The 25,180-nt window shown below is 38.6% G+C and overlaps 1 protein-coding gene across 1 annotated transcript in view; it reads right to left on the minus strand.

Moving 5' to 3' along the window:
* Positions 1–25,180, minus strand: part of cntn3a.1 (contactin 3a, tandem duplicate 1) — a 76,481-nt gene that overhangs the window by 26,576 nt on the left and 24,725 nt on the right. Inside the window, exons 5-10 of the mRNA XM_079358678.1 lie at positions 20,160–20,255; positions 9,641–9,844; positions 8,521–8,623; positions 7,826–8,010; positions 5,024–5,163; positions 547–679 (exon numbers count right to left, since the gene is read on the minus strand). Of these exons, the coding sequence (XP_079214804.1) occupies positions 547–679; positions 5,024–5,163; positions 7,826–8,010; positions 8,521–8,623; positions 9,641–9,844; positions 20,160–20,255 (861 nt within the window). The remainder of the gene's footprint in view (positions 1–546; positions 680–5,023; positions 5,164–7,825; positions 8,011–8,520; positions 8,624–9,640; positions 9,845–20,159; positions 20,256–25,180) is intronic.

A 25,180-nucleotide genomic window follows, 5' to 3' on the forward strand; every position in this document is an offset into this window, starting at 1 on the left:
TCGTCTTGATTATGAGAGCAGGACTTGGGAGCACTTTGGGGCAAACTAAAGGCAAAAATACTGAACTGCTTAGATGAATTAATTTTCAGAGGCAGGAAAATAAACAACCAAACCGTTTGGTGATTTTTAAGCTCTGTTTTAATTGAAACACCACAGGGAAATTAAGTCTATCCTTTCAAAACAAAGCAGCCTGTTTTACAGGCTATTTCAGTTATAAATCTTAGTTAAAGAACAGAAATAGCCATGGAAATATGAAATCAAAAACAAAATAAAAGTGCATCTATGAAATTGTCTTGCTGACAAAACCATTACAAATAAAGAAAAAAGTCTGATGTGACATTGGCCGGGAGACATAGGGCCTAAAATGTGGATCTTGACTATACTGCTATCAAGGGGCTGCAATATTTATTCTTTAGTCTTTAAGCATTAACCATCTGCCCATCTGTCTACTATAAAACTAGTTAACAGCAAAATACATGGAAAGAAAAAAAACTCCACTGATTTTTTATTACACTTATTAACGGTGTCATGTGTGTTTGCTCTTACCTATGACACGAAGCTCAGCGTTGGTGAAGATTCGGCCATGCTTGTTCTCGGCCACACACTGGTACATGCCAATGTCAGCTAGATTCAAGCTGCTGATTGTCAGTACTCCATTATTCGCCTGAACTCTGTCCTGCTGTAGACACACACACACACACACACACACACACACACACCACAGGCAGATCCAAACATTTTACACAACATGTTTCAAAAAAGACTGCTGTGCTCACCTGACAACAGACACTGAATAGGTTTAGACAAGGTTAACAGTCAGCAGGCTGCAGGAGAGTTAAGTTGAAGCCTCCGATTCATATGTATGCCCCAGTCTGACCTAAGGTTTACGTCAACACCTCCCATGCTCCTGGATTTCTCTACAGGCTTTGTGTTCTGTAAAGCTTTCTCTGCATAGTCTATTGTTTGGGATTTTCTTTTCTTGTTTTTTTCTTGTGGCTGTAGTGACCCCCTTCATATCACATACAGCCCTTTGATCCATCGTTAATATATGAAATATTGATTAGTGGAGCTAGAAGTAAAGTATAATTAGCCACTGTTAACAGGTAACAGCATTTGGCCTCAGAAACCACAGCTGATGACCCAGTAGAAAATGTGACATTTATCCCTCATAAGACTGACACCTAGTCAGAACAGACAAAACACACAGTATAACCACATTAGATAAGGATTGCACAAACCAGTTATCTCTATCATTACATATCAGTCGTGCCAATTTAACACATAAAAAAAAATAAAAAAACGTCATGCACCTTGACGGCTGTCAAATGTGCTCAGGCGTTACATTAACTTTGTATGTTTATGATAATGGCAGTAACCACAAATAGTACAACCATCACAGAGTCAATGTTTAGGTTGTAAAGTGTTGTCCCTTTGTAAAATTGTGCTGAACAAAACATCCCTATAGTTGTCACTAACGTTTTTTTAAATCTGAAACCATTATTTATCGTACTTTGCACAGTGGAACAGTATGAGACTATCTAGTATTTTGTAACAAATTTTATCAACTTATTAAGTTGGATAAAATAAAAAAGGTCAAAAGTTCAAGCTTGTAATCTTAAATTAATTGTCCTTTAACAGCACACACTATGTTTCACTTTATGAACCAAATCATTACGATTGTTGTAAACAAAAGTAATAAGCTGTCCAATTAGGGTTATAACAGTACCACATGCTAGGTGTTTATATGATAATGCCAGACTGAAATGTCTTACAGCAGGCTAATTAGGACTATATATGGACATGTTAAGTACAACCATTCACCGTGTTCATTTTGTCTGATCCTATTCAAGATGCAGCCACACTTTTCCTCTCCTTGGGGGGCTTGATAATTGAAACACTGCTAATTTTCTGTGGTGTTAATAGGCCCACTGTGACTAGATGTAACCCCCCTCTGCTTAAAATAGTATTAAGACACTATCAAACCAAGGCTGGAACCAAACCTCTGTAGAATACACTTCACTGGAACATATTCAAGAACCATGAAGATGTAGATTGCAGAGAAAAAAAAAGACTGTTCAATTGTCCGTTTGAAAATAAATAATGTTAAACAAATGCCTATTCAGAGTATAGATCATAAAAACAAGACTTGAACGAAGTTTCCCTCTTCCCACTGCTCCTTTTGACCTTTACAAGGGTGGGCACTACTTTCTGCTCCCTTTTTATAGTTGTGCCACTTTAAGTGGGGCAGCGCTCATTGTTCTTGCCCTTGATCTTTCCCACTGAGTGTAGCTGGACCTTTTAATGTCACTGACAAAGTAGTCCAGCGGGTCCTGTCGCCAGTCTGTCTGTCGTCTGGAATCATTACAGCGCAGGCACTTGAAAAGACAAGGACTGTCCCTTAACATCAGTCAGTGACACTGCTGAGGTTCTTCAAATAGGTTTCTTTTTGAGCCACAGTGACTCTGTGGACACATAGCTAACCTGGCACTGCAGCCACCGCCGGAGGGGGTCCTGAGTGAGGTGTGGATGCATCAGATTCCAAGTGGAACGCAAAAAGTCCACCGTTTTTTGGATGGGACAAGGGGCTTAAATGAGTGTTCAAGAAAAAAAAGAGAGTGAGGAACACAAAGAGAGAAAAGAGGGAGAGAGAGCCATGGAGACTTTGAATGGGTGATAGATGGTCCTTTTTGGGTTACACAGTGCAAGGGCCGAGGGGGATGAAAGGGATAAAAGAGATCAGTGTAAGTGCAAGAGTTGGAGCCACTCTACTCTATTTTGTACCCAGTGCCCTGTTAAAAAAAAACCCTCAGAGACCCTGAGGTGGCTCTTTCACAATCTCTTTATCACTGCAGACAAATGGTGGCATTTTTATTTGCTTGATGGCAAGCTTTAATTTTCCTTGACTCTTCTGATATCAACTATGTTTGAAGTTTAACTGTGAAAAAGGCAAATTATGGTGGCTCTGTTGTATGCCAGTCTTGTAATGATCAAATTCTTGATTTCATCAGCTTGCACTGAATGTTTGCTACGACAGCAACTCTACAGAAGTCGGGGCCTTGACTTTGGAGGTCGAAAGATAGAACAATCTGAAACACTCACACTCATGTATGTTACTAAGAGGGGATCTGGCGATGGAGTGCAAAACTATAAACTCGAGTGGGTCCTTGTTTCACCCGGGTGACATTTTGAAGTGACAACCCCTCTCTGCGCCATTTAAATCCCTTGAAGGGGTCCCAAAATGAGAATGAGAGTGAGAGAGAGAGAGAGAGAGAGAGAGAGAGAGAGAGAGAGAGAGAGGGGAAAGGAGGAGGATAAAAGCTTGAAAGAGAGTGCATGAAAGAGAGCGGCAGAGATCCTGAGATAAAGCGCGGAAGAGAGGAAGAGGAGGACTGATCCATTCTAATGAGGAATAACAAATGGCCCCCTTGGCCTTCTTCTCCTTCTCCGTCTTTCTCTACATCGCTGACCTTTGGGTTTGGAAATTGATTTACTGTTGCCGCTGTTGATGGTGGCATTTTGAAAATGGTAACACCCCACCTCATTAATATAGCCACATGTACAGAGAATATGTTACCTTGGCCACCCGCCAAAGGAATTTTTACAATGTTATTTACAAATCAATAGCGGAGATGCACAGGTGGAGTGATAAGGGCTTCCTGTGGTTAAAGATGTGTGGCAAAAAGAAAAAATGACCTTTAAGAGTTGTTCATAATTAACAAATAACATGACAAGGCAGAAATGAAAAAGAGAGGACGTATTTAGGACAATGATTCCTTTTCGTGTTTGTGTCTAAATTTCATGATTTGGAGATATCTATTCCTGTGAAAAAATAGCAAACTATTCAGAGGGTAAAACTCTGTAATCTTCTCGTCTTCGTGTGGATTGTGATTCCTGTCTCCAATTAAAAGACCCACGATTTCAGATATGATCCCATCTCTCAATCCTCGTCAGAGAAAAGCCAACCTCCCCCTTTTAAAGACAATACAACAACAGTCTGGTTTTTGTGCTTATTGTCCAATACAACCAATGAATCTATCAGTGACTGTGATTCACAGAAGCAGCTCCTTTTAAGGCTGAAAGCATACTTACTCCGACCGGCAGTTAAAATTGCACAAAACAAGGCAAATTGCTTAAATGTAAATTGTATTTTGAATAAAAAGGCATTGTTCACCCTCCCCAGAGAGAATGGACTTAATGATAAAATTGTGAGTAGCAGATAGGGAAGATTGAGCTCTAAATGTTAACAGAGTCCCTCGCTGCTGATGACAGGCAAAAAATGGCATCACTTTGGCTTCATTGCAAAATACATACAAACACCCTCCCCCAGCACATACCGCACACACATCATTTGAAGCCAACTTGAGTTCCCAGGCAAATACAAGCATTTCAAAGGGACAGGTTCCTGCCAAGCACAAGCCTATGAGGCAGAACCAGCATCTGAATTCAACAAAAACTAAATATTACCCTAATTCAATTCATTTCAACTCACAGGATTTTAAATGTGAAATGAAATAAAGTAACTTTGCTTAAGTTAAAAATATTCTAAACACAAGCCTGTTAGTCTGGGCTAAACGACTTTAGCAGGTGTAATGCATTGGTTGTCAACAGAATGCTACACACCTTCATTAACTAGAATTTTAATTAAAAATACCACAAAGAAAGAATACCAGCTGTCATTGGGCGAGAGGCAGGTTTCAACCTGGACTGGTCCACAGTCAATCACAGAGCTGATATATAAATACAGACACTCATCTTTAATCTTGTTATTCCTTTTGGGCAATTCAGAGTTACAAATTAAGCTAACGAAGATGTCTTTGGACTGTGGGAGGAAGCCTCCTTTCCGATGGGATTTGAACTGTGAACCTTTTCACTGTAAGGGAACAGCGCTAATGACTACACCACCATGCAGACAGAAAAGTAGTCTTTTTTAAAATATTTTATAACATATTCTTGGTTAACTTTGACTAACATTAAAAAAACCAAAACAAAGATAAACTCATCAACTGTAAGTAAAATGTCTTACCTCAATAGGGTCCAGAGGCTCGCCGTTCTTTAGCCAGCGGTATGAGGGTTTAGGTTTGGCGCTGGCTTTGCATTCCCAAACTAAAGTGTCATCAATGGTCTTCTGGACATCCTGAGGCTTCTCAATCAAGTGAGGTGGAGCTGTGAGTTCACACATATCACATACTGCCAATGAACAACACTACAGCATTTAATATTGCACATATGCTTGAGCATTTCCATTACACAGCAATTTATGGAAAAAAAAATCAATGAACCAACCATGGAGGCGATGAGTTCATTAAAGAAGCATCCAAGGGCAAAAATCATAAATCCACTTCCAATTAACCCAAAGAAAACCTCAACTTGAAACGATACAAATAAAAGGATCAATAAATAACAGTTTGAATGATGGGTTAAATTGTAGGGTTAAAAGCTAAAAGCTTACAGATCATTTGTATTGAATTTTTTTTTTTCCCCAAGAATGAGGTTTAGTGACCACTTTTAATTCTTGTGATTTCTACAAAGGAAGGGTAGTTTTTCTTTTGAGCATTGCAGCTACACAGGTTATATTCCCTTTTTGTCTTAAAGAACATCTAAAATTCACAGAGAAAATGCCTTTAAATTTACGATGGTGGTCCTTGTGTCACATAAATGACTTGCACCTTATCTCTGGAGACAGTGCAACAAGATTTATGGCCTTTGAGACGCACCCACATAAATTCAGAACTCTCAGTTCAAGGAGAATGAGGTAGTTGAGTGAGTCTGTCTGCTTGCCCAGATGAGTTTCTTTAATAATGTAATAATAATGGCAATAATGCAATTAATCTCAATTTAAAATAGCCATTTATCTAATCTCTCCCCAGGGACCTGAGGGTGCAGTTACGACTAGAGCTGTATCATCACTGTCAAGGACTCTATAGCACTGCCAAAAGTCAAATGATTTTCACAAAAAATACAGACTCTCCTGTTAAGAGGTTGTAATTTGGCTATTACTGAATGTGTTGCAAACAGTGATGTTCGCGTTGAGAAGAGGATCAGAGTTTTACATTGGAAGGAATAAGACTGTCATATCTTGTTCTGAACAGCAGGTGATTAAAAAAAAACAAAAAAAACAACTGTCTGTCAATTTAGAGAGGGAAAACATGAGATCATTTCTTGAACAGAATCTCAAAAAGTGTAAATCAACAACAGTGTTTTTCCAAAGGAATGAAGGTGTTTCTTGCTGATTACTTCCCTTTGTATTTCAAATCTTCAGTAACTGTGCCATGCATTGCCTCAAGTGAATTCTACTTGGTATGAACAAATCCTGCCTCACTCAAGTAATATTTAAAAAGAGCTAACAGTGAGGGAGTGTTTTGAGGATTCCATATATACATTTATGATCACTTTTCAAGATAGTATTGCATAATAATTATATTTATAAATGAGCAAGCAGTACTGAATTGGAAATATATCAGCACACAGAAACAAACACTTCATGACACCTCTTAGACAAAAATACAAATTAAACTGTCAGAGAGAACATAATGAGAGGAAAAATATGATGCACCCGGTGCTATACAAGGCGAATCTGATCGCGTGTGTGCCCATTCAAATGCAGTCAAGTGCTAAACCATGATCTAATTTCATAAATCCCCTCGAACTACAGAAGGACAATTAAGTGGGAAATGGAAAGAGAAGCCACCCGTTATTGTTCCTGTGCACGCATTGGTTGTGTCGCAAACACCACATCCCTGTATTGATTTTCCTTTTCTTCTATAGAGCTGATGGATGTCCCACAAGCTCCTGTCTATGGGAGTTTAAAATGAGATTACAGATTTTTATCACCTGGCAGTCGGCCAGTCTACGAGGCTTGAGATGAGACAGGACTTAAATCTTACAAGGAGAAACATGACTTCCCCACAAGAACGGCAAAGAAAATGTGCAGAGGTCATGTAACATAGTGCCAGGACAGTAATTGCACTAAGTTGTTAAAAGTTATGACCTTGTTTACCAATGAGCATACCATTTCCATTGTTTAAGGACCTCTAAGCCAACAAGTGCCAGTGCTCTGATGTATACCTCTCTATAAAGGCTCTATTTAAAATCAAGTATTTTTCATCATCAGCGTACCTACAGGTACAGGAAGCATCTCATCTAATACCCACAGGTGCTGCAAAAAACTGTATTATCATATCAAAGGCATCCTCCTTCATGGAAAAGAAAAATCTGGATTTGATGATTTCAGTCAAGCCCATCTCTACAGGGCCTTGTGGGAAGACATCATCAATGCATAAACTGCAAGATAATGTGGAGAGAAACCATAAAAATCTTTCATCAAGGGACATTAAAAGCTTTCTCAGAATACAGGCCATAAGTCCAGAGTTGGTAAGGGAAAAATCACCTCCCCCTGAAAGGAGGAATAAATCTGTGTGTGCTGCAGCCCCATGTTAGCCTCTGGCACAATACGAGCTTGTCAGAAATGAACAACTTGTAATAGGTTAATTTATTACCACATTCCACCATATGATGACGTTATATATGGGTTCTAATAAAAGCTATAGATTGCATGACAACAAATTAAACTTTTTGTTGGACTCGCACCAAAGCTAAACTTTTATTCTGCAGGAGTTTCAATCAGACTCAGTCGTAGGGAACGTATGAGGCTGTGAATCAATGGATAGAAGACTTGGTAAAAGTCTGTAGAGTCAATAAATGTACAAGAAATATCTCGTATGAGACTGACAGGTTGAAGGCATCAAATATTTTCTGTTTCCAAGACAACTTGTGTGAAGTCAGGTACGTTTTAGATCAAAGTCAGCAAAACCATCCTCCTACTCACCGTAGAAAGACAGCTTTCCTTTTACAGAGTTTTTCCCTCTGCTGTTTTCTGCCACACATTCATATATCCCTGCATCCTCCTGCTGGAAGTAAGGGATCTCTAAAACTCCGCTGGCTTTATTTATGTCCACCTTCCTGCCAAAAGAGGCTCCATCCACTCTTCTCCAGCTGATAGTTGGCACTGGGCTAAAGGCATGAGGAATATGACACAGAGCAAGGTCACAAAATAAGAAATACTCCAGAGAATAGTTTTTTTTATCATCTTGAAAACTGGCTTCGCAGTAAAAACAAGCTGAATATCAGAAACAGAATCAGCTTTATTGGCCAGGTATGCTTACACACACAAGAAATGTAAACGTGCTCTCACATGTTCAGGCAAAACATGAAATATCAACAAATCAACAATAAACATAATAAGTAAACTAAATAAGACTAAATATGAAACAGTATAGTGGTGAGAAATCTGAGAATGTATCATGTTGATGTTTAATTATAGGAACACATTCACAGGTAAGTTTTCTTCTCTGTGTATTTTTGTTTAACATCAGCAAGAAGGAGTCATTAAATTGTAAAATGTTCTGCACTGCTAAAAAAAACCACACAGTTCCCACACATTTCCATGCAGCTTTGATTGGTACAGTGAACAACTAATGGTGTGGTTCTGACTGTGGTATAATAACACACAGAGGGACATACTTTCCGAGGGCAAAGCATTCCAGTTTGACAGTTGAGCTCTTAGCGACGGGCACAACTTCAGGGAACTGAACTTCGATCTTTGGCTCGTATTCACCCATCACACCTGGAGTTAAAAAGAAAATAAAGAGATGATTCAATGTATGTCTGAGAGGAGTTCTTTCAGCTCGGGGCTTGAAAAGGTCACAAAGAAAATAAAAACAAAGTTAAGGTCACGACTGTGTAAGCACAAAAAAGTATAACTCTATTTCTTTGATCGCTCTACTGTGTCCACAGGCTGAGAGGAAAGTATCTTATAGTGGTTTTTCTGACAAGAATCACAAAATAGATCGATAAAGCAGATATTTTCTGTATATTACACTACAAATCCTCAAAAATAGTTTGGCGTAAAAAAAAACCTGTGCCTTTTAACATTAAAGAATCCGATGACATGATGCTGCTGATTACTGTCTGTAATGTCCACTATAAAGCAAACTTTGATAATGTGGCTGGCTCGATTGTTAAACCAATCACTCTGAATTCATTTTTAAATCTGTTAAGATGCGGTTTCTGTTATCCTTTTAATTTTATAATAATACAAGGTACAGGTTTCTCAAATCCTCAATAATTTGAGATGAAACCCTGTTCAGACTTTCCGTTCAAGGCCTGATATTTTCATCTCTGTGTTTTGCCTACATTGTGAATGTCACAGAGGCGTGATGGGGGCACGAAGTGATCCCCCTTCAGCACTGCTTTGGGACGTAGTAATAGAGGAGTTAGAGGGGTGACACAGGATTGGCAGAGCCAGGAGGAGAACAGCGGTGTGTGTGCACGCATGAGTGTGTGTATGTGGTGACCTTGTTGTTTCTCAAAATGTCATGCTTCTGCAGTGCTCCAAAGAACTGTGAATTCACAGACTGGGACATCGATGTTACGCCATGTTGAAATCACCATGAAACTAAAAAAGACAGCGGCGCCTCGTTACAGAGCTATTTAGGTGTCATACTCGAAAAAAGGACTATAGCCATCACAATAACCACAACTAGGTATGAGGCATTGCAACTAAATGTTTTGAAATTTTGAAGAATAAGCAACTTCTCCTTTGTATTGCATGTTCAGTTAGTAGGGGGTGCAACTCTCATACCATCAACTCTGAGCACTAGAGGAGTTAGTGGTCCTTGAACACTGCTTTTAGTGACAGTGTTCGTAACTACACAAGTGTAGTTTCCCACATCAGAAGGTTCCACTTTGGCGATGTAGAGGTTGCCCGTCTTCTGGGACACAAACCGCCTCGAGTCCTGGATTACAAACGATGGGTACTCATTGAAGATCCACGTGAAAGTGAGTTCTGTGAACAAAGTCAAGGATGTGAGACAAACAGATCATAGGTCAAAAGATCTATTATACTTTCTACTAGTTATACCCTTGTCTAGATAACTTGTGCTAAATCAGCAGTCTCGTCTCTTCAGTGTGAGTGGATGCCTTAAGGGAAAAAGCAATTAGTGGGTTGGATGTCCATGATTAGAGAATCCCAATTTATAATTGCAGACAAAAACTCCACCTTTTTTTAAGAAACAGCAGATTCAGACCACACTCTGTTATTTTATTTACAAAGACCCAAAAGTAATCCTCCCTGTGAGCACAGCACAAAGCAACATTTAGCAAAGTTACAGTGGCAATGAAAAAACTGTCTTTTAAGGCAACCTTAAAACCTCGACCAGACCCAGATTCACAATGAACAGCCATCTGGTGAAACTGTGCTGGGGCTGAGGTTTGGTGGGATTGTTATTGCTGTACAGTATTTTTATTTTATTTTTTTGTGTGTGAGGGAAATAGACATTTGCAGCAGGAATGATAACAGCATTTCTGTTGTAGCACCTTGGACTTAAAAGTTACTTCGCAAAAATAAAGGATGTGCGGAATGACTAACACTTGTCTCTTTTTAAAAATAAAAACAAGAAAGGACCCTATAGCTAAACCATTAAAATATCATCTAGTGTAGTGGCACTGCTTAGTGACATCAGAAAATCAAGATATTGTGCCAGTTGTGTTTAACTATTCTGAACAAAGTTGCACCAAAGTCATCAAAAGGGAAAAACGCACTTATATAACTTTCCAGAGTTGTAAAGATGCTTCACTTTCCGGTGTTTTGGCATCTGGTAAGCCTTCCAACTCACAGGAGCAAACTACAAACGAGCCCTTTTGGATCATATTTCAGCAGCAGTAGTCTCCATAAGGGCAGCTTTTTTGGGATATCTTTCAACATAGGGATGGTTTTGTTCTGGTAACAAAAAAGGGCTGTAGTATTTCTGGCAGAATATGAAGGGGAGGAGAGTGTTACTTATGTTCTGTAAAAGGTAGACTCGCTAAAAGTACATTTATTATAACCTTAGTCTAATTTAATCACCATTGCATCAGTCTGTGATGCAGTCTTGTTAAATTTATTATCTTTTATTTCGTTTTTTTTTAATCTACTCTTTTCTTGGGATTTATTATTATTAATAGAAATCAGTCAGTCACGGTATACAAACAAAACAAGGCATTTCCCTGTGTGGCTGTCATGTAGTAGTTGAATACCTTAAATCAGAACTTAAGCTGTAGAACTTGCATTAAACAACTGTACAAGTCCCCATAAAACCAATGTATTACACATCATGTTATCCACTATGGAAGCACAGTCTTCTATTTATCATCAGTGATAACAAGCTTCTGGGAAAGACCCCCTGTGCTTTCAACCAAATGGAGTGCAGTCAAAGAAGCTTTGCACTAACAATCAGCAACATTATAAAAAGGAATGATGGTGTTTTGACATATTGACACAAGGATAGATTGCACTGGACCATATTGCATCCCTGTCCCAAAAGCAATCTTGGCCGTTGGTAAAAACTTGTCTAAGCGATGACTCGGCACTACAGTACAGGGAATAATTGAGACGTGAGTTGGACACTCATCTACTGACTCAGTATTCTTCATTTCTGCTCTTTGGGGGGCAGGAGGATGTGTGGGCTGTGACATATTACTGCAAACCTTGCAAATCACAACCTGACATGGAAGCTGGAGAACTTGTGAGGTAGATGTGAGGATGCTTCTTTTAACACAGTACAGAGTGGGTGTTTTTCGTGTTGACTCGCAGAGTACAATCTGACCTTGTGATCATCCTGAGAAAACAGCATGAGCTCGAGTCTTAGACCACACACATTATATACATCTGTCCGTCTATTTTGTGCCAATGATGTAAATGTTTCAGAATCAGCTTTATTGACCAGCTATATGACTTTGATAAAAGTCTTACATTTTCTATTTTTTTTTTACTATTTTCATAAACATAAATATATTAACCATTTTATTTAAGTATCATCATCATGGTGGTGATATAATGTATGCATGTGAAAGTGGTCTTTTCAAAAGGTAGAAACGAGTCCTGCATTGACTGTGTTGGACTGATTGGAGAGACACAATAAAATGAAGTTTGGTCTCAATTCATCTTTCGAGTTTTCTTATGTCATCTACTTTAGTGGCTGTGTCGACCTTGACTTCCTGGCTTGATCCAGCTGACCCAAAGAGAGAACAGCTTTAATATCCTCTTTCCTCTGAATAATATATCCCAGCTCTAATGCTGACAAGGTTAATGTATATTTAATGTCTGTTTTTGAAACTATTTCTTCCAAAGGTACGGGGCATGAAAAACAGGAACAACAGCAAATAAGAGGTTGCTAATTGGTTAGTAAAAGATTCATGGTGAGAAACAGGAAGCAGGAAATAGGAAGTGGAAAAAAGCAATGGCTTTATTTGATTATTTGACTTAAGAGCCTTGTGTGGATGAGCAGTAATGGAATAATGCAATCATGACTGACAGTGAGTGGCAGATTTTCATTGTGGTTCCATTTAGCCCCTGTATAATGAACAGGCAGCATCAATTCTCCCATAATGATCTGAGAGGAGGAAAGAGAAATGGAACATGACAGACCAAGGACATATTGAATCCAGTGTAGGTTTAGGCACAAAAGGTGTTTTGTTTGAAAGAAAAGTATACATACAACTTTTGTGAAACTCTGTATTCCCAAGTTTGTTCACTATATGCCAATGACCATTAAAAGGCCTACCCATCTGTATTCATAACATAAGTTCACTCTATGAAATGGCTTGGGTCACGCACACAGGAAAAAAATCCCTGCAAGCTATGTGTATTGTAATAGCCAGCGCACAGCTTCTGTTCAGGGGTAGATACACTGTATAGGGAGAACAAGTGATTTCAGCCTTGAGTAAATCTAAAAGGTCTTTTTCCATTAGTGAAAGGAGGTCAGATGCATTAGGTCCTGGTCTAAACACAGCCATTCAGACCCTCTCAAAGCAAAACATGAAACAGACCCACATCTATTGCAAAACTGACAATATTTGACTCATCTTTTAAGCACAACTTCAATATGTCTTACAGTTTTAGAGAATCCCGGCCACACCAAACAGATTTCTGCAGCTGTCTTGAGGGTTTTGAGGCATCATTGAAATGAAATAATGTCTTTCTGAATCATGCATGGAATACTGAAATACTTTAGAGGGGAGATGAGCCAGATCCTTGTATTTGGTTTTATTGTGTTGATCATGAAATATGTCTTGCCATCCTTATGGGAACATGGTTTTGATTTTTTCTGTACTGTGAAAGAATATTTAAAAGCCAGTAGGGATTTTCTGTTTTTCAGTCCCAGTGCTGTAAATATAGAATTTTCTTTAATTGCCTGAGCATACTTAAAGGCAAGCTAGGTAATTTTCTGCAGACACACTTTTTAATGTTTTGGCTTAAATTGGCTTTAGGTCCTGACAAAAAAATGTATAATTCATGTGCTCTAAAAATGAAAAAAAGAAAATCTGTCATCTGTAGCAGTTGTAACCTCATAAAAACTTTGACCAATGTCTGCCCTCGGTTCAAGTTTTATGAACCAATCATGCCTTCCTGTCTTCCTTCTGGTTCTCTTCTCCATGAATGCATGAGCCCACACTCAAAGCATGAGCTGAGGTCCGATTCTGGACCAATGGTGCGAGTGCATGTAAGTGAGGGGTGTGACTTTTGAGGGAGCACAGAGGGGAGGGGGTGAGTGAAGACAGATCACGTAGAGAATGCTACTTTCAAAACCATGCAAGTTTTCGAAAATTACCTGCAGAACATTGCCTTTAAGCATTTTTCAAATGTTATAATGTAAATTAAATATTCCATCTTCTATTACATCTTCTAAGATCTTTTTAATTCTTCTTTTTAAATATTTCTAATTTTCCATAATAAAGTATTTATACAAATGACTTCACTCAATCAAGTCCAGCTCAAAAAAATGTGAACAAAAATGGCATTTTTTTTTCTCCATTAAGATATTAACACTTGAAACCTATGGAATCAAATACGCTGCCCATTCATTTTTTTAATTGATTAAATTAATGCTCTATCCATGGTGCAGTACTAAACATCCCATATAAAATACAGATGAATACATAGGGGTGGCAAGAAGCATTACTTAATGTATGTTAGTCAACACAGAATTTATCAACTGCTTTGTGCTTGTTTCAACTAAACATTTGCATATTTTCAGACACTTTTAAATATTTATCGAATAAGACCTTTCAACATGGTAAATGGTAAATGGACTTGGGATTATATAGAGCTTTTTTGACTACACAAAGCGCTGTTACACTGCAGGTCACAACTACCCATTCACACACTGAAGTGGGTGCTATGCTAAAAGACCATCAGAAGTACTGCAAGTAATTAAATTCATACACATTCATACTTCGACGAAGCAGCGGTTAAGTGTCTTGCCCAAGGACACATGTTGCTACAGCAGCTGGCGATCCATCCCCCAATCTTCCAGTTGAGAGACGGCAATTCTACCACAGAGCCACAGCCTCAGTCAACATGTGTCAGGTAACTTGTGAACTTTTTTTTGTAATTTTTAATAACTTTCTAATATTTTATTAACCAAAAATCTTACAAATGAATCATGTAAAATAATCTAGATAGATCAATAAGAACATGTTCATGAAGCTGCATCATTTCCATCAGGAAAAACAAACATGGACAGAATGAATAAAAGAAAACGGAGGGAGGCTGTTCAACTGGTGTGTGTGTGTGTGTGTGTGTGTGTGTGTGTGTGTGTGTGTGTGTGTGTGTGTGTGTGTGTGTGTGTGTGTGTGTACTTGAATTTGTGAGTTTGTAACTGAAACTAAATGGGCTACATTATCACTGTAGCCTATATGGTCATGCTAGCCTTTCAGGAAAGATGTTAGAAAATTGGAGATGATTCATCGTACAGCACATCTCAGCATCCTCAACATCTCCATCAATAGACATAATTTACGATGACAGCTGCGGAAAATATTGTCAGAAAATGGATCATTCCAAGCAATGTTCTGGGTCTCGAGAGAACAGCTATGATCCATCACAACAAGAAAGAATGAATAGGCTGTAAGAGTAAATAAAAGCAGCCTGTGCATTACTGGTCGCTTGGACAAAAGCATGCTTTGGCTTTATTTTTTTTGATAGGAGAAAAACAGCAGGGAAGCAAACTGACCCAGTTTGAGTGAAATGGGCCGAGGTTCGCAATTATTCACCATTCACCCAAATAAAATTATTGCTGACAGCTAGTCTGAGAATATTGATCGGATATTGCTTTTTGAACGTCCTTGTATGTCATATTACCATATCAGAGGCCTTGCATTTATTTGACTCTATAGTGTACATCCAAGTTTAGCTCTGATTTTTTGTTTCAACAAATGTGTCTCCTCTGTAAAACTGTGCCATCTGGTTCTCATTGTTTTAAGATTTAAATTATACCAACCAGTTTTGTTATAATTTCCTAAAAATGATGAATGTTTTTTGAGCAAAAGTTTAAGCCACAGAGTGCAGTAAGCTCATTATGCATTGTGACAGACTCTTTCACGAGAAAGATAGATGGATGCTTGTCGTGCATTTGACATGCTCATAAAAACTGACATGCGTACTTTGACTAATGTAAAATTAAGTTATCTTATATAAAAGTATTAATAATTCAATCAAGTAAACATTTAAATTTACATTTCTGTTGCAGCGTTATATACAAAAACAAACTGATGTTAAATAAAGATGACAAGACAAAACCAACATCCACATTTACACGCGTTTTAAGAATCATGTGAGTTACTTGTATAAGCTGGTGTTGAACATTCAATACATGATGGCTAAATCACAAAAATGTTTTAGTCAGAGATTCAAGGTGGTCAATTGGTAAGTGCATCATTTTCACAACTCTATTCATTTCACTGTACAGGGGTTGTCCACTACTATGACTTATAACAACACCAGCCTCAGACTCAGCATTAGGTGGATTATAACCACAAACTGAGGTGGTGACTTGCTAGTGGTGCACAATAGGTATACTGAAATGCCTGAGCATGTTGCCAGTCAGATGTCAGTGGCCTTCATGGTGTATTGTTTTCACATAGCAGTTAAAACTTCTGCCCTTTAAGAGGTTCATTGGGCCGTTTTACCTTGGGCAAATTACCTTCACATCCATTTCAAGATCAAACACAATTCTTCACTATATGGACACCAACAAACTTGGCACCCAGTGGACATTGAATCAATCCCATAGAGGTTTTTCTCACTTCGCTTTCATTGATATGTGGACGATGAAATGTAACAAAAAAACATTTGAAAAGCTTGCATGAGTCTCATTGTCCTTAAATGAATCAGACAACATTCACAGACACAGACTAGTCAGAAGGGAACTGAAGCAAATTGAGTATCTGGAAAGAAATTAATCTTGCATAAACATAAATTTATGTACAGCTGTCAAATTTAATATCATATAATGTGTTATTTTTTCATCTACTCCAATGACAATGTGAGTTTATGTAGCTGAGTGGCATTACAGTATTATTACAGTTTGTGTTTGCTCTGCATCCTAGGGCGCACTCCCACGAGGCAATTCATAACGTGGCCAAGCTTGTTTGACCCTCAAAGTCACTAGTGGGATTTCTCTGTGCATTGGTACACTTTCTATACAAAAATCAACAAGGTTCACATGAAGAGCTCTGACTGGTCTATTGCTGTATCATGCTGCCTTTCCACTACATTTATGTGTATAATTGAATGAATAAATTGCTGAGCTTTTATCAATGTAATATTGCACATTTTATTATCTTACACATTTCCCTTTATTGTTTCTCCCTGTTTAATTGCTTTTCTTCCTGTTGTTTATTGTTTCCTTTTAAACGCCTCCTGTGGACAGGTGTTGAGAATCAGCATGTATGATGAAACACTTAAACACTGCATCTGGTTTGTCCAATGTATCTGTGATGTCCATGTCAAATAAAGAGTATTTCTCATGCACGAGCACAATGACAGAAATACAATGGCGACATGACATAATTTGGTCCCAATTTGCAGAAACGAGAATTCCAGGGGTTGTTAATACCAGAGAAAAATCACTATCACTGTGCCACTATCACAAAGTCTATGGCCGCAATTTCAATCTACTGATGATTTTAAGCTGTCACTTAGTGAATGAGACATTGTGTTTGTTTTTTATCCTCTCTCTTGCCTAATCAAATCTTGAACTTCAAGATTGGAAGAGCATAAAAAAGTGGATGTGAATTTTCACCAGATAATGCAAACTGCAAATATTCCATTTACGATCAATTAGAAACTGTCCTGGTGTGCCGTTCTGGTGCCCTGCTGACAGCACTGTACCTACGATGACAGTACAGAGGTCACTGTGCTTAGGCCCGGTTGGACCTGGGGCAGTGGCGAGCAGGTTACAAGGGATTGGGACAATGATGCCTTGGCACAGTACTGGTAAATTAGGCCTCGTGTGAGTGCACTTAGACAATGGAAAACACTATGCAGAGCCAAAAAAATGTTGTTAGTGAGGCTTTAGTTATCATTCCGTTTTAAGAGCAGGTAAAGTCTTGGTATGAGACTGGATGTGACAGATATGGGCCAGGTGCAATGCAATCCTGTTGGTTACTGACAACATGCCCTGCAGGGCTCTAGTCCCAAGTGATCAGCGTCGTGTTTGAGAAAAGTCCAAGGGGAGCTAACACTCTAAATAAAGAAAGTAAGTTTTGGTAACAAATGACAGACAAGATGAACATGAATTATTTAACTGAATAATGAAATAAGTCCCCGAAGACAAAAACATCAAGACACAGAAAATGCATCTCCAATAACATCTTCGTAAACATCTGTGAAGAGTGACTTTGTCAAATATGCAAGATCGCAGTGAGTCACAATTCAGCAGCTGGAGTTCTTGAGCAAAGTGCACCATCAGAAGCCAGGGGATCTCCTAGTGGTTATAGTTATGGGATCAGTGTAGAAAGAGAGATGCTACATTTTTAATTGTATTCAAATAAAATACTACTGGAATCCCCTTATTGCACTAGAGCACAGCAACAAAAGATGACAAAGAATACATTACCCTGTTGGGTTCGCCATCTGTTCTTATGAATGTAAAACACTACGTTTTATCAGCCAAAATGAAAAAAAGAGAACACAAAGTATGTGGAGATAATCATTAGAGTTATAAGAGGAAGTGAGTTTCAAAGGTTTTTACATGACACAAACATCGGTTCTCAAAATGCAGGTGTTAAGTTTACATTATGAGTCATCAGACCTGAGGTAAAGGTCAATCAACGCTTTTAGCCTTTTCATGAACCAAGCGGCAGGAGTCCTGAATAATTCTCAAGGTTTAAACATTTTCGCCGAAGTAATGGCCTTAAGTCAAAACATTTCTTGGCCTTGTTCTTCTTTGTTATACAAATCCCTCAAATATAAAAATAAAACGCGTTCCCTTCTTTGAAGCCTTTATTTCACCTCCTACAAATAAAGGGTTGTCATTGTATTCACAAAATGCAAGGTCATGGATGCAAAAAAGTGAACTTTGGTATATAGAAAGGAAACTAAACAAACAACACTGGTGAAATGATTGGCTCCTCAGTTGGCCAATTATACAAAAAAAGTGCCCTCACTTAATTGGAATACAAATTAAACTTCGTACACCTTGACACCCCATGTTACCACGACGACATATAGAACACTTTAAAGATCTTTTAATACAATAATTGCAGAACAAAGGCACATTAAAGTAGGTACAAAATGAAAGCCATGAATTGAATGATCTAACCTACACACTTTGTTAAACATGTAAACAAATACATATAATTTTCTTGACTCAAAGAAAAGTTGGTAACTGAATATCTCCTCCACCTTACAAATACTACCTGCAACCTGCATGTGTAATATGTGCAAAATCAATGAAGTGTGTCCAAAGAGAAGACATTCAATATCAGCTCTCCTGTCACTCGTTTCTTGAATGCTTCCAAACGCATTACACGACAATGCACTCGCATAAGACAAAAATGATTCCTCGTCCAAGCATAAGCTCCTCACAACAAACCGTTCCTGAAGCCTCTAGAGAGAAACCAAACAGAATTTTGCACATTCCACATCAGTGCTACCTCCCTGTGAATAATGAGTACTGGTAAACTACTGCAGTTGGGCCAATATCTTTTTTTGAACACATTTATTACACTGATGCTGTAGCCTAACACTTCTCTCAGACCCCGCTGTTTTGTTTTAGGCTGGTTGGATTGTGTGTTGACATTTTGACACCATGCCTAAGGGAGATAGTCTACAGAAAATGCATTTGAATTTTGCAGCCAAATGTAAACATATGGCTCATTGTTCTCGCCTTTTTCTCCACAAGAGGTGAGATGTCTCATTTTGACATATAAAGAAAGAACACGTTACAAAGGATGGTTTGTAATGCGATGGTTGTTCTATTCTCAATGAAGCAGCTCACTTTTATACTTTAGAAGCCCACAAATTAGTAGATTAAGTTCACATAATGAAACAATTAAGTTCACATAATGAAACAAGACAAATGTGTTGAATATTATATGCATCCAAATTCAGAAGGAAAAGCTTTTATTCCTTTTTAATAACAAGCTTCTACTTGCATGGTTGAGTACAATGGAACTCAACACTACTTTCATGTGGCATATTTATGTGAGTTTTGTCACAAAGCTAAATCATTACATTGATGCTTATAAGATGCTTTTTAAAACTGACTTTAAAAGAAGCATCACCCCATCCCTCCGACCTCAACCCCACCCTGCTGCGTTCAGTGTGTTGTAGTACATTTATTCTCCAACAGTGAATAATTACATCAAGCCTTTCTGGCTGCCAGCACAAAATGCCCGTCTCCAGACCCCTGTGTAGGAGTTAATAGCACTGGATGCTAACTCCCATTGATGGTGTCATGGATGCAGAGGGCTGATGAGAAGCAAACAAAGCACCTTCAGAGAAGCTCTATTACTCAGCCTGGCAGGGCCCCAGCCACAGACAGCCTCTTCAGCTGGCATGCCAAAGTTTTTTCCTCGCCCCCATTGAAAATCAAGCTGACAGGCCAGAGTGTCCCTAAGAAAAAATGACTCACTCCACTGACCTCAACAACACAAACAAACAGCCAGAAGATCTGAGGGGGAGAGTGCAAACATGACTTCCATTCTGTCCACATAAACATGGAGTACATAAGGAATGAGAGAAGTGATACCACACATAAATGGGTGTTTGTGCTCAGCAGAGATTAAAATAACAAATTGTTGAGGATGATAAAACCTTGGGGAATAGGCCATCTTACCTCCTGAGTGCTGAGGTGGGGCACACAGTAAGACCACTCCTTGACCTTCACGGACCCTCACTGGGCTTCTTCTCTGGGTCTTGAAGTTTTCCAGGTCTGTTTACCAAAATACAAAAGCAATAAAGCACAAAAATCAATTCATTTTTCCCAAAAGCCTTAAGCACACAGGAATCCCACAGGTTATACCTTTCTGTTTACAGAGATAAAAATGCCTCACGAGTCATATCAATGGCTGCTCAATCATTTCATATCCAGGTAGAACAAAGCTTCTCACAGGAATTTGCCAGCACCATATGAAGCAGAACTTTTGCACGTTTCCCTGAAACACCCATGCTCTGTGTGCATAAATTCAGACAAAATGCTGTGAAGTCCAAAACACTTCTGACTGGAGCAGAAAGCAATTCCTCAAGTATAAGTCACACATGAGTGAATTTAATTGGAACTGCGTATTGTTATCACTTTCTGTGTTTCATCCACTGCACACAGACCCGCAACAATTAAATGACTAAGACTGAAACATCATTTGTATGGAGACCGATTACTTGTTGACAACCTGCTGAGAGAAAGCAAATAGAGACAGCAATCCTTGAACACTCCGCTTTTCTTGCCTGCTGTGGCTCTTGGAGATATCGCAGGCAGTGCAGCCAAATATGAGTCTGCCATATGATGACATAATCAAGACTGAATTCAAAAACAGGGAGGGATAATGCAAAGCTGACACCTCCTGTGTACAACCACCACAGGATGATCCTCAGCATAATAAATACAGTACGTTATCTCCGCAGACCTTTTGAGTAAAACAACATTGCATCTAGCAGAACAGCATTACATTCTAACAGTTGAAAGCAGTCTTTTTTTGTGGTTCAACGAAGGCCCAGTATGACTTCACAAATTAATTAGAAGATCATTTTGTTCTTTGGATATCTGCAGCAAACAGATTGTGTGAATGCTTCTGTCGCCAATTCTAAATCTATGGCTTATCCACGGATAACAATCGCATAAATCTTCACTGTGCATGAACAGATTCAGTACACATAGGGCCCCCCACAGACCATAAGCCATATATAGATCCCTCTGGATGAGACAATTCTCCATAATGAATTTGAGACCTGTATTGGTTTTACATTTGTATGCTGTGTATACGAGGAGTGTTTGTTATGGCTATTATTAGGTTACAGAGAATAAAACCATGGCTTTATGTGGTAGTACTTAAGGTGTACTGGTATGTTGGCCTTTTCAAAACCTACAGTATATGCTAGCATGATCACATTCAGCCCTTTTAATATTTTTCATGATCAGCATAATAGGGTATCATGCTGAGTTTTGTTTATTACAACATTGAGAAAAGACAAAAAGTACAGCTGACTCTGAAGTTTTAACAACTGAGAGAACTCACTATATTGTTCAAACAGTCTTTTCCCTGCTGTGACAGGTCAACATGCGGTCTGTGTAGAACATATACACATTTAACCTGTCTGTTGTGTTGGAGCAAGTTTCAGGGGATCAACAAAGTGTTAGTGTTTCATCCTCGAGTTTCACTATGCTTTTTTTTTCATCAAGACAGCCGTTCAGTAGCGGAAACACTTTCAGACCTCTTAATATGACATTGCTATAGAGCAATTCCAACAGCATGACTAGAGATGAGGTACTCTCTTTTCATACTGCTGGTTTTTTTTGTACCTACCTCAATATAGTCTCTTAGCTTAGTGAGCAGGATAAAAAGCTATCTGATAACATATTAAACTGTAGCTGCTCCAGCAGGGACAATACCTGCTGAGTCAGACAGTGTGTCCCAGCAGCTGCAGTAGAAATGATTCTGAAAGCTTTTATGTTCTGGATCGTTCGGTTGGAGAAAAATCTTCAGGAGGCCATATGTTATTTCAGATGTTCTGCAGGAGACATAGTCCACTGTCAGTGTGTACAGTATATGTGTGTCCTTGACTTGACTGCAGGTCTATGTGTGTCTGAGAACATTCCTACTTCTCTAATATCTTTAGAGCCTGTTGTTTTCATTGCTTTAGTCTGCTCCCTCATTTATTCAAACATTTTGATGACTCAATTTAAACAAATGCTGTATTCTTAGAAATAAATCTTATTTGCATAGCACTAGTAAATGAATGAACTTGGGCTTATACAGTCTTAAGAACTCTCAAAGCACTTTTACACTGCATGTCACATTCACACACACTCTCGTAAGACCATCAGCAGTAACTAATCCCATTCATATGATACCGGTTAAGGGACTTGCACAAAGACAGATCAGTTGCTGCAGCAGCTGGGGATCGAACCCTCAAATTTCCAGTTGAGAGACGACAATTCTACCACTGAGCCACAGCCGCCCCTCTACCCAAAATCAGCATTAACAGTGCTGATATGACAATTAAAACCTGCTGAACACTTTACAATATGAGAAAAAAACATATTTATGCACAAGATCAAAAAAGGAAGGTCGGTCTTCTTAACCCCTCGACGCCTATTGTTGCGAATTTGCATTAAACTGCTTCCGCTCCAAATGCAGCCAAAATAACGTCCGTATTCCTCCACTGCTGGTTGATGCACTTTCAATACACATAGGAACCTTTTGCAAGCATTAGATTTTCATAGGACCAGTCGGAGACAGAACAACATCCATTTGATGTGCTATGTATGTGCTATTTTTATGTAATATCTATTTATGTGCTGTTTTCAAATCAACTCTCTCAACTTAATTTAGCATCTACTTGAAAGCAGAAACACATGTAAAAAAAAAATCGTTTAATACTTGAAAACAAATTCAGGAATCAAGGAGTTAACCCTTTAATAAAACTGAGTCACACAAGATTTTAGAATTTTTCAACTCACACATAGAGTAAAGCTCTCCTGATCAATATCCCTTTAGTGGGGTATAAATGAGCTAGACACACTAAAAGTCAACAATGCCTGACAACCCAAGCTGTTCTGCACCCCGTGGATCATCTTATCAAGCCTATCATGGCTCTGCATCTCCATGTGCTTCTCCATGGCAGGGTTTGGCTATTTTGATTGTTTTCAGATCCATGAAATTGGATAGGAATTTGCGTTTTTTTGTGCTAGCTACATCAATGTGACCCATTGTAATGAATGAGCAGCGATTGTCGAGAAGGACAATGGGAGCAATTCTGTTGGAGTATCAGCTCAAGGGTTATTTGAAATGTGTTAACATTTGTTACCCAACTACTGGACGAAAGGCTGGAAAGTTTTTTAAAACTTTCCGAAAGGTATTTAATTTGAAGTTCCCTGGTATCATTTGCTTCCACTTAAAGATAATTCTCTACTTTTGATGCAAGCTGGCCATTCAAACAGGTTTCAGTGATGAAGCAAAGTGGGACATTTTTACTTTTTCCAAAGCAGCTGATGGCTCAAGATGTATCAATCTCTCAATTCAATGATCAAAGGTAAGATTACTTATCCAACTCTTTCATCCAGGAAAATAAAATAAAAGAACCTAAAAGATAAATATTGTATACACTGAGGCATAAGCAGTTTGTGAATTTTTGAAAATACCTTCCAATCAAATGTGTTTCTCAGAGCTGCAAAGTTTAATGAGCAGATAAGTGGCCCGTGAAAAAGTCACCGCCCACCCAGCTGGAGTCAAACAGCATGGGGAGAGGCTGGGAAACACTTTTAATGGGATGACATTCTCCTTTTTATACACGTACCTTTTAAAGAACGATTTAGTTTTACTGAATTACTATTAAAAAAAGAATAAAAGGCATTGTCATTTGCAATTCAAGAGTCCAACTACATAGAGGCCAAATTTGAATGCTTTAAGTAGGTCAGTACAAAGGTCTCAATATTGTGCTTATCTGGTTTTATATGCTCTTTATTGTGTTACGTTGGTGTATGTTTAGGCACATCTATTTGCAAAAATTCAAAGTCCGGGAAAACGCGGCTTCTCTTCCCTCCTCCTGTTAGCAGTAGCAATAGCAGCATGAAATGCTCGGTCCCCAGCCCCCCTTGTGGAAAATGTGTTTGTGACATCACAAGGCAAGGCAAGGCAAGTTTATTTGTATAGCACATTTCAACAACAAGGCAATTCAAAGTGCTTCACACAAGACATCAAAAGCATCATGACAGAAGAAAGAAAAGACACATACACAAAAAATCAGTGATAAAGAATCACAAAAAAAAGTTAAAAATCACTGAAATTATTAAAACTTAAAATTTGTTCAAGTAAAAGAATTCAAATAAAATTAATTTAAGGAAGAATATAAAAGGATTTAAAAGTTACAGTGCAGAATAAAAGATTAAAACCTTAATTAAAACATTTTAGTTAAAGGCAGCAGTAAATAGGTGAGTCTTTAACCTTGATTTAAAAGAGCTGAGAGATTCAGCTGACCTGCACTTTTCTGGGAGTTGGCTCCAGATATAAGGAGCATAGAAGCTGAAGGCTGCTTCTCCATGTTTGGTTCTGACTCTGGGGACAGAGAGCAGACCTGTACCAGACGACCTGAGTGGTCTGGGCGGTTCGTAGTTAATCAGCAGGTCACTCATGTATTAGTCTTCAGTAGACGACTGAAGATAAAAGCATGGACAAGTTTTTCCAGGTCCTGCTGGGACATAAGTCGTCAAATTCTTGATATGTTCTTCAGGTGATAGTAGGCTGATTTTGTAATTGTCTTGATGTGGCTTTTAAAATTGAGGTCTGAGTCCATCACTACGCCCAGATTTCTTGCCTGGTCTGTAGTTTTGAGTTTAACTGACTCTAGCTGTGTGCTGACTCTTCGTCGCTCTTCCTTTGCTCCAAAAACAACAACCTCTGTTTTGTCTTTGTTAAGCTGGAGAAAGTTTTTGGACATCCACTCATTGATTTGATCTATGCATTTACCCAGTGCTTTGATATGACTATGATCTCCTGGTGACATTGTAACATGTATTTGTGTGTCGTCTGCGTAGTTATGATAACTTATTTTATTGTTTTTTATAATCTGAGCTATCGGGAGCATGTAGACATTAAACAAAAGAGGCCCCAGGATTGAACCTTGGGGAACTCCACAAGTAAT

This window comes from Symphodus melops, assembly GCF_947650265.1.
Source record: "Symphodus melops genome assembly, chromosome: 13".
NCBI lineage: Eukaryota > Metazoa > Chordata > Actinopteri > Labriformes > Labridae > Symphodus > Symphodus melops.